The following is a 14571-nucleotide window of genomic DNA, read 5'->3' as shown; positions in this document are numbered from 1 at the left end:
GATTACAAAGTACACTCCCTCAGCTTCCCCAACCGCCCAATCTCATACTCTACCCATCTTCCGACGCCCTTCCGCCCAGGCACGAGAATGCTCCCCGGGTTCATAACATGACACCCTTCATACGTGATGCAAAACGGCGGCGCCGTCGTATCAATAAGCGCCATGGCAGTGGGTAAAGGGTATAAATGCAGCGCGGAAGCGTAATCCCAGTGCACGGGGCGGGTAGACTGGCGAAAAGGGGAGAGGTAGCCCTGGTCGAGGATCGTCTTGACGAGTTTCTGGGCTGCTTTCACGTCGAGAGGAAGAGAGGAAGAGGTGTTGGCAGAGGGCTTGTCAGCGGCAGCCGAGTCAAGATCCATGGCGTCGTCCTCGACAGCAGGTGACGCTGATGGGAGATCGGGAGAGGCGTCGTCTTCTGGCGCACCATCTGTTTCGGCGGCGGGCTTGCGCTTGAGAGTTACCGAGGTACGTCTCAGTCTGGCGGATATATCGTCTCTAAACAAGACAAGCTCGTGGTTTGGTCCGAAAAGCGACATTCTGCTAGGGTTGCTCGTCCATATAGCAGAACCCTGAACGCCCGTGTTGCCAGCTTCGGCATTGGCCGTGGCAAAAGCGCGACGGATGCGCGAGGTGAACATTTCAGGAACAGGTTTTCGAGGCAGTGGCACGGAAGCACCGCCCGTAAAGGAGGAGACCCAGCCATCGTTGTCACCGGGAACGAAGACAAAGGTGGAGGACTGGAGAAGCGTGGGGAAGTCGGAAAAGGTAGAGGCAAGGGCGTCAAAGTACTCTTTGTACTCAATGCTGCCGCCGCTGCCACCTCGGGCCATGACAGCGTGTTGCGTGAAGTTGCCGGCCAGGACAAATGTGAGGGGCGACGTGCCTTCGGGCTCGGCGGCGTATAATGACAGGATCTTGCGGAGGGCTTGAAGGGCTCGCGGCTGGTCGAGGTTGATTTCACCAATGATGACGACGCGATTCCGCGAGGGCATGTCTTCTTCAGGGGCCGGCTGTAGTAATCTTCTCTCCAGCCTTCGCATTTTGGATCCGACTGCACGCTCACTACCGACGCCGAGGAAGTCGATCCAGCCGAAGCCTCCCCCGATGGTCTGGTCATGATCGGTTCCATCGAGCCCACTGATGCCGAGAGTCGACTTACGCTTCTCGCAAGGGGGCTGTCCGATGAAGAATCCCTGGAATCGGCCTCCAAGAGTGCCTCCAACGCCGCTACTACCACTCAGACCTTTACCAACTGATTCTTCCTCCTCCTCGTACACGCCGTCTACAAGGACCATCATTCCGGGGCAGAACCATGCTGAATCATCGGGGATGGCAACCGCCTGTGAAACATCAAGGGCAATGGTGCCTGTTAGGTCACTTATGGCGAGGTCTCCTGTCGGTAGGATATTCAGCTGGCCCAAGAGCATGTGATTGCTTCCATGTCGACCGAGCAAATTGGCAATGGGCGTGATTCTGAGAGATTGTTGGTTGGAGAGCGAGCGTTGTAGAGTATGTTTACGGGATGAAGTGACGGAAGAGGTCTGGAAGGATTCGTTTCGGAGGAGGCGTTGGTGAATGACGTGGTAGCGGTTTCGGAAGACGGTGGTTTTGTGAGAAGCTGGAGGTAATAATGAGGGCTTGGCCGTATCTCTATAGTCCACGTGTGAGCTTGAATTGCAATATAACATGAGTAGAGGGTAATGTGGCATATCTCACCTTTCAAAGTGTTTCTTATCCACGTTGTAAAGGAGCCGCGGCTGGTCATAGGCGTCAATGACCTTGAGCCAGGCCCGAGCATCGCTGGCATCCTCATCATCATCCGCCTCCTCTTGCACCCCCAATCCAGACATGCCAAAGCTAACATTGCTGTCTTGCCGAGGGAGTGCCGTTGGTCTGATGCCGAGTCTGGTGTTTATTGTATCATTGTCGTTGATCTCCAGCATGCTATCTCCCCGTGGAAGCCCTCTGCCCTGGCCCATGATCTTGCCGCCACTCATATTTCCCTCCAGCGTCTTGAGGATGTCTTGCAGCTCCTTGCTCGCCCCCTCCACCATGACGCCGCCATTTCGATTCTTCCAACTTCTCGCCACCTCCTCCAGCACTCTTTCTGCCAAGCCTTCCTCACGCCATCCCGAACCGCAGTGTCGCCCGATGAAGGACGCAAGCTCCTGCAGTGCCGACGAAGTGAGCGTCAGCGAGTGCTTCTTTGTGAATGTGCGAAAGGCGAGCGGTCGGAGAGTCGCCGGCGGGAGGATGATGGGGAGGATCGCGGCTTTGGGGGCATTGATGCTGAATGGCTTCGGAGGGTGGACTGGAGTTCCGAATGCCGGCGACGATGAGGGCGCCACCGATGATGATGGGATCAGTGGACGCTGCTTGCGGAAGATGGGGGCCGGTGTTTTGTCCATGGTTTGATGCTGTCGAGATTAAAAGCTTGAAGTCGGCATTGCATCAAACACGAGATAGAAAAATCGAGACAGCAATTGCCCGAGTTTTAGCTGATAGCCCACCTAAGCTCATCTATCGCGAACTTTTGGAGGGGAGACCGCGTCGACGCGTCTAATTGATTTCGCATAGATGCATAAATGCGCATACCGGGGAGCGTGGGGTAAAGTCTGAGCTGCCAGAAGCTCAAGCTCTGAATGACCTCATTGGCGATTTAATTTGCTGGGCTATATTTTCATTAACCTCTCCCTCTATTTAAATCCGATTGGGGGACTTGTACAGCCGCAAACATGATATCAACCAAATTTCGAATAGCTCACCAAAGCTCAAGAGTGTTTCTCAGAGCAGTGTCTACTCTGAAGAATAACTCATACATTGTCAGTCGCAAAGCAACCCCGTTTTACACTGAGAACTGACGAGCTGACCAAATCACTCCAGAAAGTCTTTGACAATGCAACAGCACCGTCATCACATATCCTCACCTATCTAGACTCAAATCCTCCTTCTCAAACGCTTGCAATTGGCGTTACCACAGCCGTTCCCCCGACACCTCATTCATTTACACAGAACCCAAAGTTTGTATCGATTCTCAACGAGGTCGTATCTGAATACGGCCATCAAGATGAAGATGTGATTGCGCAAGCAAAAGCCTTTGCCAGTCCAGGAGGGTTCAATCTCGGGTCCGGCGGCTCATTCTTCCCCGGCCAGCACCAAGAGCGCCATCGAGGATCTTCCCGGAAGCAGGGAGGAGGCGGCGGAGCTGGAGGGGATGGAGCCGGAGGAGCGAGTGCGCAGGGCGGGCCGGGCGGTGCAGGTCGAGGCGGGTTCGTTCATCTGAGTGATCGCAGGAATCCGCCTGATTTTGGCCGGATTGCCTGGCCGGAAGATATCTTGGGGAGCGTTGAGGTGGACGAGTCTGGAGAAGTCGTCGGAAAGCTTCAGCCAAGCGGGACGTACAGAATCGTGACAAATGAAGGAATGTAAGTTTTGAACAAATCCGACTGCTTGTCATCTCTCTCTTTTCTTTCTCTCTGAGCTAACCTTGCTGTTTCAAGCCTTGGCTTGAGCCCGTTCTTGAGAGGCAAGCTGATAGATAGGCTCCGTAAGGAGGAGGCGAAGGAGAGGGGATCTTAATGCCCATATTGCAGCGACACAGCGCGAATGTACACTAGGAACAAAAGAAAGCTAATTTGTAGTTCGGATGACAAGTATACGGGACCAATCATCTCAACAACGTGAGTGCGCTGTATTCCTTAGCTTAGGACCCGTCACGAGGGGGGGATATGAAATCCAGTGAATCGAATGATGTTTAGGTAGCCGTCATCTACCAGGTCTATTCTACTAGATCTATATCCATCTACAAGATCTATCTCCATCTACTTCCGGAAGCGTTAAATAGTCGGCATCTCTATGTGTTTTCAGGACGAGGCCATCGCCACACCTTCATGTATATTAATAACTGATTTATTTGATAGTAATTTGTGTGGTCATCAGCCTCCACATCTCCCAAGCTCCATATGCCGTTTCATCATCTAATAATTCGCCGAGTATCTCAGCTTGCCCATCATGCAAAAGTATTCATGTCAAAACCAAACACCTCGTTCATATTCACATCCCCATCCAACAGGTCATCCCAGTACGACATATCCATCGGCACATCCCAAAGACCCTGGTTCATCGTCTGGTTCACGGACATATCGTTATGTCCACCCAGCATCGCTCCTGGTGATGAGCTATTCTCAATTAACTTTCTCACGTCACAGGATAGCCGGTCAAAAGCCACCCAATGTGGAGTCACCGCTGTGAACTTTAGAGAAATATCTTTTAGCATCTGCCGACAGTCGTCGAGGGCTTTGATGATTGACTGAGGTTCCGGAATCTGGTTTGTGGCTATAGAAGAAGCAGCGGCTTCGCTTTGGCTGCTGAGAATGTTTGATGTGTGGATTCCACAGTATAGAATCATGAACCCGGAGCGTAGTATATCCTGTATCCATGTCCTATGTAAAATCCAATTAGTATATTCACCAAATTAGAGCATACTTAGATCAGATGTCGCTTACCATAATGTCGTCTTGACACCCTTGGCCAACAGAGTTTGATAAAGGAAGATGATTTGAACGGCTGGGTCTAAGCAATGCCTGAGATATGTCACGTCAGGCTTAAACAAGTGCGCCTCCTGCCCCGTCGGTACGACTAATGTAGAGAAAATAAAGAGCTTCTCTCGATGAAAGTTAACTTCCATGTACTCTTTTGTCAGAAAGATGCATGGGGAATGAGAGATTGTGCTTGTTTCTTCGTGTAAGAGGCGCCACTGTTCGAGCTCCGCATAGAGCAGAGTAGCGGCTTCTGCCTTGGCTTGGAAGCTGTCGTTTGTACGTCTTGCATAGAGCTGTTCGCGGACCTTTGTTGAGATTCTTCGCAGCTGAGATTGTCGGATGAGTACAGCAACCTCAGATCCATTTGGTATACTTGTGTCAAGCCCCTTTTCCAAGTCATCCAGACAGACGTAGTCGGGCATCTAAATTCATCTGTTTAGCACGCGAGTACATACAATGCCGCCAATCTTTGAGTACGCCTACCTGAACGGTAATATCATGATCAGCAATCGCTATAGGCCGCCCCAAACCGCATGCAGCAAATCGTTCCTGGACGTAGCAACACCAAAAAAGCCGTCTGCGCCTTTGTTCAGTTACCGCATCTAGCAGCTTGGAGGGAGCTCTATGGTATCCGAGCTGTATACACGTCCTCATAGCCTGTCTTGCCAGTTTCCATCTGCTACCAACTAGATGAAGGATATGAGTCAATACAGCTTTCCACAATGTTTAGTAGGGTCACTCACTTCCAGTAGCGTGTTGATGAGCGAAAACAAGGAGTAGCAGAGTATTTTGTATTTGTGTCTCGCCATCTGTGAGTGACAAGACTTCTTCGGCGTATTGCATGGCGGAGGCATAGTAATGGATTGGAGATTTACTTGATGATGGTCGCCTCGAAAATGGTTGCCCAACAGCAAATATCATGAATAGCTGATACAAGTCATTTTTTCTTTCCAATGGGGAACTCGAGGCAGAGCGATTGTCATACAAGCGTTCAATCTGCTCATATGCCCGACTTTTACTCATAAAAGGAGAGACTCTGTGAAAGCCAATCTCAAAACTGAGAATGATGCATTAGCAGATTGACCATGTCTCATTTAATAGAGTGAGTTGTCAAAAACTCACTAGGCATCAGTCAGATCACAGGCCTCTGAGAGAGGTGGCAGGTTGTCCTCGTCACTCAACGAGATTTCAATACCATCGGTTTGAGGCTGTAGTAGTGACCCTGTTTGAAATCCCGTTCCCTGCGAAAAGTGCATGGACAGCGCTGCTGCTACTAGGTGTCCAAGACTGGAGGCCTATCAGTCTAAAGGGCATTCAATATTTGATGATAAGCTAACTCACCTAAAAATACTGCCGTCGGTGAATTTGGGAGTTCCTGTAGCCTTGGATGAAGACCCGGCGATAGATCTCACGTTTGGCGAGATGCCATGCCCTTGAAGATCAAGAGGAGTCGAGTCATTGGTCCGTACGGCCTGTGCATATGGTCTATTGCCTTGGGCTTCAAGATAGGCGGCTCGAAGATAGGCTGCTCGCGCCTTCAAGTCTTCAATATATCTAATCATACATGAGCACACGAGCAATTACCGGTTTTTACATAGCATGATGTGCTGCGAGATCCCAGCTCACCCTCTCTCGTAGTGCTCCCCCGAGACCGGATCAATCTCGATGCAGGGAGTCTTTGCGCGGCCACAGTTGGAGCAGACTCGAGCATCTTTATCGCACTTGGAAGCAGATTCATTAGTTAGAATGACAACTTGAATCCCAAAGAGTGAAAACGGAGAAAGAAGCTGAGTGCATTGTTCGCCGAATCAACTCATTCCATTCGTTCATTACCTTGAGCTTCTTAGCACGACAACGGGCGCACGCGCCAGAAAAGTTGGTAATCTGACGAGGCATGCTCAGAAGATGCCGACAGTATTGGATTCTTGCATCTCCAATGCAGAAGTCAGATCAGTAAGATTTCCCTTTCAATGAGATGTTCGACGCGGATGTTGGCGATGCTGCTCCGACATACGCCGCTGCAGCTGACACTCGAGCTTAATCACTTCAAGGCACTAAAATGACAAGGGCACTCATAGCATGATAAGCCTGGCATCAGTGGCGGGTGGCGTCTTTGTCCAAAATGCCCCGTCCTTGCAGCACTTGGGAGAAGAAAGGCTCGGAGTGAAAACAGTTCGACGATGTTGTTGCCAGAAACGTCTCTCCGAACAACGGCAGAATCCATCACATCACAACATCTGGGCGAGATGGCCGAGTTGGTTATGGCGTCAGGTTAAGGCTACCTTAACAGCAATTCCTGGTGGAGCAATCCGCGTGGGTTCGAGTCCCACTCTCGTCAAGACATTTCTTTTTGCGTTTTTCATCTTTTTTTGCCATATCTACTTACAGCCTTGCTTCTTGCAGAGTGCTCGACAATCATACAAGACTCCGGGGTTGTCTGTTCCTCGTCTTTGGATTTTGCCTTTCCTTATCACTTCGCTTTCCATTGCGGTGGCTGGAGCTTCTCCATTCGACTATAACCAAGATCATCTATCCCCCATCAAGCCAACACAGCTAATCCGTAGATTCCCGAGATCCAGCTGGGAATATTATGGGGTAACTCCCGGAGTTGCGTCCGCCTGAAAATTGCTCCTGGCGGACGGCTTTCCGAGACTTGCCTATTTAGGAAATCTTGGTGGAGTTGAGTTGAGTCCGCACAGCATCCGATCTCGAGGGTCCTGAAGAGACAAACGATGGGACAAAAGGGTTTAAGGAGGTGTAAAACACAAATGTTGTTGGAAAATTGTAACTCGAGATCTTTTGAAAGAGCCAATTGCGGTTGCTTCGTGGAAAAGTAAGGGGTTTTCCACTGGTGATAGGTTTATAGTTATAAACTCGACACAGTCTCACAACGAAGAACAAGCGTAATTGGTTTAGTGGTAAAATTCTCCGTTGCCATCCGAGCAACGTCGGGGAGCCCTGGGTTCGATTCCCAGATTACGCATTGGATTTCATTTTTTGCCTGTGTTTCTTCCTTTTTGGCCCCTTTGCTGTTCCGAAATACCTACCTAAAAGCAGGCAGTTGGGCATTTCAGCTTGTCTGACTTGGAAGGGAGCATTATCATCACTGTCAAGGATGGATAGACAATGTGCTTGATAAACTTCTGTGTGTATTGAGAGAATCTCGTCAATGGGAAATATTCATGCCGACGGATATCAGAGCATTCGTGCAGAATTCGTACAGATCACTGCCATCGAGAAAGTCGATATTATGCCGGAATTCGACGTCAGAAGATGCCATCTGCGTGAGCACCTTGTTCACAAGCGCTTTTTGAGGGTACAGGCCTGGAAATCTAGTGCTGATAACAGATAGAATCATCTCAGCCAGGGATAGCGTCTGAGAAATCTGGCTTATCCTCTGTTTTTGAGGAAGCCCGCCGCAAAACAAGAGTTGTAACAGTCCAAGCTGGAATATGCTGTATCCTGTGATCCATGGCAGAGCAAACCACGTAGAAACTGAGTTTTGAAGGACTGCCAGATGGTCTTGCACCAATTTGTCTCTGCCTTCAAGCGCAGAGCTGGCCCCAGCCGACCTCTTTATACTCTGAGTTACGAGATGGAGTCCAAATATCTTTGATAGGAACGGTATCTCGCCTTTATGGCTCAATATTCTGCGACGTAGGTATTCGTTATAGTGTGATAGGTAGCTCGCACCATCGTTCTGGAAGCTGCCGCAAAGCTCATATGCCCAGCTGAACATCTCCACCAGGGTTAATCCTTCAGAGTCGGATGTACAGATATCCGGAGGCTTCACTATACATGTCTCCCAGTCGGAGGAAATGTCGCGGTTTTGGATGCTCATTGGCAGTCCTAATCCGGAGCTAATAGAGCTGAATTATCACGAAAAGGCATGGTTAGTCTTGATACCGCAAATTGGATGGAAGTTATCTTACAAGTCAAGTACGTAAGCTGCCTGAAATAGCTTTACTCCATCTCCATCTGCCGCTGCGGTTCCTCTTGGTTCAGGCTGAAGTTGATGATATCCCATAACAATACAAGCTTGCGTGACAAGATCCATGAGGTGCCACGAGCTGCCTGTGCCGGGGTCGAAGAGTGAATAAATGGCGAGGAGGAGGAGAATTTGCGCCGTGGTAGCAGATTCGTCGTAAGAATATTGGGTTTCCATGGCGCGTATAAAATAATCTGCCGAGTTGCGCGTGTCAAAGGCGGCCGACGACTCTATTGGGAGAATAGCTCCAATGGAAATGATGAGATAGAACATGACACGGTCCCCAAGATTACTCTGACTGCCAACCGTGACTTTGTTTAGTATGCTCTGAACTACAGCTTCAGAGACAATCGGGAAAGTCGGGTGGATATAAGAAAAGTATTTGCTGGCATAATAAACTGCAATGTCGTAGTCCAGATAGTCGCCTATGCCATTGGGTTTTGAGTAAATAGAGGCGTCATATGATGCTAACAAGCTCTTCTTCGGAGTGAGATCCAGTATACCGCGAGGATCGCAATTTGCTAGTCGGAGTGCCCTGCGAGTCATCTTTTGCAGGCTGTAGAGTTCGCCACGGTAAAGCGACACAGTCTCAACTTCTCTGAGAACATCCAAATCAACCGTATCTATAGATTGCTCCCTAGTATCAATCGATGAGATAGAAGCTTCAAATGGCACGGGGGTTGGATTAGTCTGCTGTTGAAGGACGGCGGGTGTTGAACGGAGTGCTGGTGCAGTGGTCTGCAGCCGTGATAGCTGAGCTTCGAGGTTCGATATTTCCTTTTCAAGACTTTGAACGGCTCTGAATGATCGAATTAGGGCGTTGCGGTAACCTGATGACAAGATGTGATACTGACCCTTCTTGTCCATCGATGCTCTTGATGACTTGCATGACGCAGTCCAGACCTCGCCTTATACACGAACCGCAACGGGGGACTTGACGGTCGCACTACAACACATTAATTATCAATGATATAGAGACAAGCGGACTAGTTGAAGAATAACTGACCTTTCTCTTCCTTCGTCTGCAATTCTGACAGGCGAGGCCACCCCGCAAAGAGTCCACATTTTCAGCGGACTCGCTCATTGTTGGCCGCTTTAATTAGGTGTGAAATGAAGAATTATTAGGCCAATGTTAAGTTTAGATGAGATTCGTGAGTGTGAGAAAGGATGTCTCAGAAGATTGCCTCTCATTCGCGCCTGCCATTGCCGGGTAGGTCGTCTCGAAGCGATGCGAAATGCGAAGAAAGAACGAAAGTTTCAGTTTCTCAATCCAGAGGACCCATGGCCTAGACCTTTTTTCCTCCTTTAAGGCAATATATGGTAACAAGTCCTTTTTTTCTCCTTCTGTGAATAGAAGAGCCAAAATGGAGTTTCTTGAGGAATCATAACGAATGAGCGCGGAGATGGTTTAAGTGGCTGATAGAATAGTATTAGCACTGACGCTGTGGAGGATTGGAGCCACCATATCATCTCGGATCAAAGTCCGCCCCGTTTAAGCGGCGTCCAAGAAAGCGGATTCAGACCCGAGGCAGTGCGGCTTGCCGAACTTGAGGTCGCAATTGTATGGAGATTCCGATCTTGAGCTTTCTACTTGGATCTGTCAATTAACACAAATGATTTTCATATTAAGCTCTTCGCATGTATAATTGCTTAGAATACTATTTGCATATCATAAAGCAGATGCAGAAGTGCAGATGACAACGGAGATTGCATATTTGTTAGATATACTCCATAGTTGATGACAATATAATCAGGCACTTAGGGCTTTGTCAAGTTGGGTATATGCTTGTATTCTCACTTCATTTCCTATTGATACTTGGCTGAGGTGCAATCTTTTTTCCCCGCACACTTTGCCACGAATTGTTCTGAAATCTTGCAATCGTGTTCTACTCCAGGGTAAAGCTTGCGGCCGTCACCGGCAGCGGTGCGTGGATCACGGAACGGTATTGGTCGGGAAAAATGACAGACCCTTATAAGGCAAAATAAATCTCCCCTTCGCCACACCGGATCAACCGGCTTCCGAACGGTTCCTTAGCTCAGTGGTTTAGAGCGAGAGATTGCAGTTTCGCGCAGTCATCTCTAGGTCGCGTGTTCGATTCACGCAGGAACCTCGTTTTTTGCTCTTTTTTGTGACCAATTTCTTTTCCAGTTCCTACGATGCAAGGAACCTACCAATTATTCTTTTTTACTCGTACTACATAACCTGTTCACAGCCTTATCCCGCCTCAAATCAAGCCCGTTTAGGTTTAATGACGATGAGCTTTGGAGCCATCGTGGCGAGGAGCGAGTGAAAGTCAAAAACGGGACGGCACGTTGTGGCAGGGCAAAACGGCTTTGGCACCGGTTGCAAGTCTCGATAACAACACCCGACGGCACGTATCGGAATGCCACCAAAGTCGTATGACAATTGCTGAGTGGCAACGCAATGATGATGGAGTTTATCAGAGACGTGAACTCATCCCATCCGTCTCGGCTCGCCCTAAACAACTGGGCTTTGGAGGCCCAATCAGAGTGCATGGCAGCGGCAGGAATGCGATACATCTCATGCAGGTCTCAGGCTAATGCTGATGGAAGCTGTCAGCGGGCGAGGCTGCTGTTACAAATAAATGGTGTTGACAGCATGTGATGGAGCTGACTAGACGGGAAAGCCATCCATGGTGTTTCAATGGCTCGATTTGTTCTTGTCTTGTGCAGATTGCGATATGATGATTCTTCATCTCTGCGCCATATTATTACCGGGTACAAGAAGTACCTGAGTACTACCTATACCTCCATGGATTCTCTGCTTGCATCTCGTCCCAAGTTCTCACAGTACTAATGAATGTACCCTGCTGTCAAAACCTGCAACTCTGAGCTGGAACACTGCGGCATTCCATTGAATTCAATGATTCAATGATTCAATCCATTCATCGCAGCGTGCAGCTCTGCTCAGCTGAGAATGAGAACCATGGCGCATGTCCGTCGTAAGTTTAGCAGTTCCTCAGCCCGGCTACGCTACGGTGGCGGCGTGTTGACAGCGCTCAATTTCAGCGAGCAACCCCGAAGCCTCTACAACGGCGCCCTGTAACTGCTCCAGCCTTGGCAGCTTTTGTCCGCTAATTCTCCTTCGCAGTGGAGCCCGCACACCCCCTAGCGCCTGTCCCACGGCTGGCCTGCGACCTGTAATTTTCCGGACTTGGTACTAGAGTGACGTTACCCCTCCATCTCGACCAGACGTAGACAAGGTAGAACTCTCGCTCCACCATTGCCAAAGCCAGCGCCAGTCATTCTCCACGTCTGGCTTTGATTGATTGACCGCGCATCTGAGCGTTGATTGACACCAAACACAAATATCCATCATCCTTACCGTACCCTTGACCAGCTTGAGCGCCTATAAACACCCCCAGCGAGCGCCTAGCCTGTGCTCCTCCCGCTGCCCGCCATGGCCCCCCGAGGCTTCGAGGATGAGGAGCTGACCATCTCCATGTCGTCCACCCACGTCCGCCGGCACCAGCCGCAGCCTCAGCAGGAAGATGTCGCGACGGCGCCCAAGAACATCGCCCGGGCCGATCAGCAGCCGCAGGAGAAGAAGTCCCGGGCCGAGCAGCGCATCGGCGCCTACACCGTCATCCGCACGCTGGGCGAGGGCTCCTTTGGCAAGGTTCGCCTAGCCATCCACAATGGCACCGGCCAGCAGGTTGCTCTCAAGATCATCACCCGCAAGAAGCTCATCAGCCGCGACATGGCCGGTCGAGTCGAGCGTGAGATTGAGTATCTCCAGCTGCTCCGCCACCCGCACATCATCAAGCTGTATGCCACTACCTCCTCCCGGCCCTTCAATTCTTGCTAATGCTAACCTGCGTGTCGTCGACTAGGTATACCGTCATCAAGACCCCGGCCGAAATCATCATGGTGCTTGAGTATGCCGGTGGCGAGCTGTTTGATTACATTGTCCAGAACGGCCGCATGAAGGAGGCAGAGGCACGCCGTTTCTTCCAGCAGATGATATGTGCTGTCGAGTACTGCCATCGCCACAAGATTGTCCACCGAGATCTAAAGCCCGAAAACCTGTTACTGGATGAGAATCTCAACGTCAAGATTGCCGATTTTGGTCTCAGCAACATCATGACCGACGGCAACTTCCTCAAGACGAGCTGCGGCAGCCCCAACTATGCTGCCCCTGAGGTCATCGGTGGAAAGCTCTATGCCGGCTCTGAGGTGGACGTGTGGAGCTGCGGAGTTATTCTCTACGTCCTGCTTGTCGGAAGGCTGCCCTTTGATGATGAGCACATCCCTAGCCTCTTTGCCAAAATCGCTAGGGGTACCTATAGCATGCCTCAATGGATGCCGGCTGGTGCCGCCGCCTTGATCAAGGGCATGCTGGTTGTCAATCCCGTCCAGCGAATGACCATTGACGAGATTAGGGCTGACCCGTGGTTCAACACCGACTTGCCCACGTACTTGCAGCCTCCCGTCGAGGAGTTCTTCCATACCGGTGTTGATCCTAACAAAGCCATTCAGAAGAGCGATATTGCACCCAATGCTCCTGAAAAGGTGCAAGAGAAGCTCCACAATGAGGTTACAGAAAAGATTAGCAAGACCATGGGATACGGCAAAGACGATGTCGAGGAGGCTCTCCAATCCGAGGAACCCTCAGCAATCAAGGACGCCTACATGATTGTCCGAGAAAACAAACTCATGCTAGCAAATAGTGAGTCCATATCCTTCATCTCCCACTAACCTGCTGCTCGTTTGTAACCAAGCCAGCTGGATACTAACTGCCTTCCAGATCCAGAATCTGGCCTCACTGGTGAGGAAGGCAGTCCTATGATGAGCATCTCTTCTACACGATCCGCTATTTCACCTGGAGGCACATCTCCTCGTCCATACGTCAACAAGGTCGGCATCCTACCCAGCAGTCTCCCCGCCTATCACAGAGACTACATGGAGAGGGAAAAGAACGGAACCGATCACGACCCTCTACCCCCAACTATAGCTATTAACGATGAGCTACCCACTACTCGAACCGAGGCCGAGAAGGAAGAGGCAGCACGTCGTCTAAATCCCCACGCACGCAATGCTCTACGCCTGGACGAATCTAGTAAACGCCCACAGGGAATGACACCAATTACTACACCCGCCAAAAAGTCCAAGCCTGTGCGCTGGCAATTTGGCATCCGATCTCGCAATGCGCCATGGGAGGCCCTTCTCTGTATTCACAAAGCCCTCCATAAGCTCGGTGCATCTCATCTCCGCGATGAGGGTTACGATGAGGCGCACGGCAGAGGGGGCGACGACGCTACAAGTCGTGATAGCAGCTTTGCAAACGGCGTTCCTTTGGCACGCAAGTTAAATGACACTGATCCTACTAAGAAGTATAAACTACCTGCGGATCCATGGCATATCCAAGTCAGATGGCCATCGTCTGGTAAGTCTTTGAGTGAACTTTCAACTCGTTATGCAACGCAATCTTAGAGAAATTGTAATTCTAACACCAATGATTAGACATCCAAAGAGAGGCAGAACGCCGACAAGATTCCGAAATCAAGAGCGGGTCGCCAGACAGCTTCCACGTCTACTCTCCCGAAGACCCGACTTCACGCAAGGATTTCGTCGCCCTGCACATGGACATTCAAATCTATGAGATGGAACAGGGAGTCTATCTTGTGGACTTCAAGTGCTCGGGCTACGAGACCCAGGACGGAAGGCTGCTCGAAGAGAAGGAGGTCACCAGCCCGTTCCCCTTCTTGGATCGGGCCGCCAAGTTGATCATGCAGCTAGCCGAGGCTGACTAGGCTCGGCCCAGGATCGCTGCGTTTTTGAACAACATTCGTGCGTGGAGTATTACCTGGCTGGCTGGTGTCTTTAAGGGTGCTTTGGCCGTGTTCCAGAGAGAATGGAGGGGATAACAGCGCGCGTGGTCCCTTATAAATGCTCGTTGCCCCTTTTATCCTATGCTGCTGAGCTTTTTCTTTGACTTTTCTCCTTTTTTTCTTCTTCTCGGGGGAGAACGTTTTCTAGGGGGAACATGCGACATTAGGAATCACACATTGATGCTCTGTG

The 14571-nt window shown here is 50.3% G+C and overlaps 5 protein-coding genes and 3 non-coding genes across 8 annotated transcripts; 5 read left to right on the top strand and 3 right to left on the bottom strand.

Moving 5' to 3' along the window:
* Positions 1–2: 2 nt before the first annotated feature.
* On the bottom strand, positions 3–2408 carry M431DRAFT_491313 (hypothetical protein; the record flags this gene model as incomplete). Its single annotated transcript, XM_024916893.1, has 2 exons — positions 3–1650; positions 1717–2408. 2 exons carry the CDS (start codon positions 2406–2408, stop codon positions 3–5), a joined length of 2340 nt encoding a protein of 779 aa, XP_024779375.1.
* A 327-nt stretch (positions 2409–2735) lies between these two features.
* On the top strand, positions 2736–3579 carry M431DRAFT_478737 (hypothetical protein; the record flags this gene model as incomplete). The annotated part of the gene is made up of 3 exons (XM_024915702.1): positions 2736–2822; positions 2884–3425; positions 3501–3579. 3 exons carry the CDS (start codon positions 2736–2738, stop codon positions 3577–3579), a joined length of 708 nt encoding a protein of 235 aa, XP_024779374.1.
* A 242-nt stretch (positions 3580–3821) lies between these two features.
* Positions 3822–6715, bottom strand: M431DRAFT_504659 (hypothetical protein). Its single transcript, XM_024918503.1, has 8 exons — positions 6375–6715; positions 6168–6262; positions 5883–6095; positions 5664–5828; positions 5285–5598; positions 5025–5227; positions 4506–4963; positions 3822–4442 (listed from the first exon to the last, which is right to left on the bottom strand). The coding sequence occupies exons 1-8, from the start codon at positions 6435–6437 to the stop codon at positions 4010–4012; spliced, it is 1944 nt and encodes a 647-aa protein (XP_024779373.1). The 5' UTR covers positions 6438–6715; the 3' UTR covers positions 3822–4009.
* Positions 6716–6781: 66 nt separating this feature from the next.
* M431DRAFT_t33 lies at positions 6782–6879 on the top strand. Its single transcript has one exon. It is a non-coding gene; the product is annotated as a tRNA-Leu (tRNA).
* Positions 6880–7442: 563 nt separating this feature from the next.
* On the top strand, positions 7443–7524 carry M431DRAFT_t34. The gene has a single exon. It is a non-coding gene; the product is annotated as a tRNA-Gly (tRNA).
* Positions 7525–7604: 80 nt separating this feature from the next.
* On the bottom strand, positions 7605–9916 carry M431DRAFT_135367 (hypothetical protein). The gene is made up of 4 exons (XM_024912530.1): positions 9536–9916; positions 9384–9475; positions 8474–9328; positions 7605–8410 (listed from the first exon to the last, which is right to left on the bottom strand). Exons 1-4 carry the CDS (start codon positions 9611–9613, stop codon positions 7708–7710), a joined length of 1728 nt encoding a protein of 575 aa, XP_024779372.1. The 5' UTR covers positions 9614–9916; the 3' UTR covers positions 7605–7707.
* Positions 9917–10554: 638 nt separating this feature from the next.
* On the top strand, positions 10555–10640 carry M431DRAFT_t35. Its single transcript has one exon. It is a non-coding gene; the product is annotated as a tRNA-Cys (tRNA).
* Positions 10641–11992: 1352 nt separating this feature from the next.
* M431DRAFT_75774 (hypothetical protein) lies at positions 11993–14303 on the top strand (the record flags this gene model as incomplete). Its single annotated transcript, XM_024922387.1, has 4 exons — positions 11993–12318; positions 12384–13219; positions 13298–13936; positions 14014–14303. The coding sequence occupies 4 exons, from the start codon at positions 11993–11995 to the stop codon at positions 14301–14303; spliced, it is 2091 nt and encodes a 696-aa protein (XP_024779371.1).
* Between the last annotated feature and the right edge of the window lie 268 nt (positions 14304–14571).

This window comes from Trichoderma harzianum (genome assembly GCF_003025095.1).
Source record: "Trichoderma harzianum CBS 226.95 unplaced genomic scaffold M431scaffold_2, whole genome shotgun sequence".
NCBI classification, from domain to species: Eukaryota; Fungi; Ascomycota; class Sordariomycetes; order Hypocreales; family Hypocreaceae; genus Trichoderma; species Trichoderma harzianum.
This window is presented reverse-complemented; position numbering and strand designations above follow the sequence as displayed.

Excerpts from the sequence above, each read along its gene's own strand:
- M431DRAFT_504659 (XM_024918503.1), bottom strand. The coding sequence starts at position 6,437 with ATGCCTCGTCAGATTACCAACTTTTCTGGCGCGTGCGCCCGTTGTCGT. Across the intron at positions 6,263-6,374 it reads GTCGTGCTAAGAAGCTCAAG|TGCGATAAAGATGCTCGAGT; the intron begins GTAATGAACGAA and ends TCTGCTTCCAAG. Across the intron at positions 4,964-5,024 it reads ATCATGATATTACCGTTCAG|ATGCCCGACTACGTCTGTCT; the intron begins GTAGGCGTACTC and ends AGATGAATTTAG.
- M431DRAFT_135367 (XM_024912530.1), bottom strand. The coding sequence starts at position 9,613 with ATGAGCGAGTCCGCTGAAAATGTGGACTCTTTGCGGGGTGGCCTCGCC. Across the intron at positions 9,476-9,535 it reads GCAGACGAAGGAAGAGAAAG|TGCGACCGTCAAGTCCCCCG; the intron begins GTCAGTTATTCT and ends AATGTGTTGTAG. Across the intron at positions 8,411-8,473 it reads GCAGCTTACGTACTTGACTT|CTCTATTAGCTCCGGATTAG; the intron begins GTAAGATAACTT and ends GTGATAATTCAG.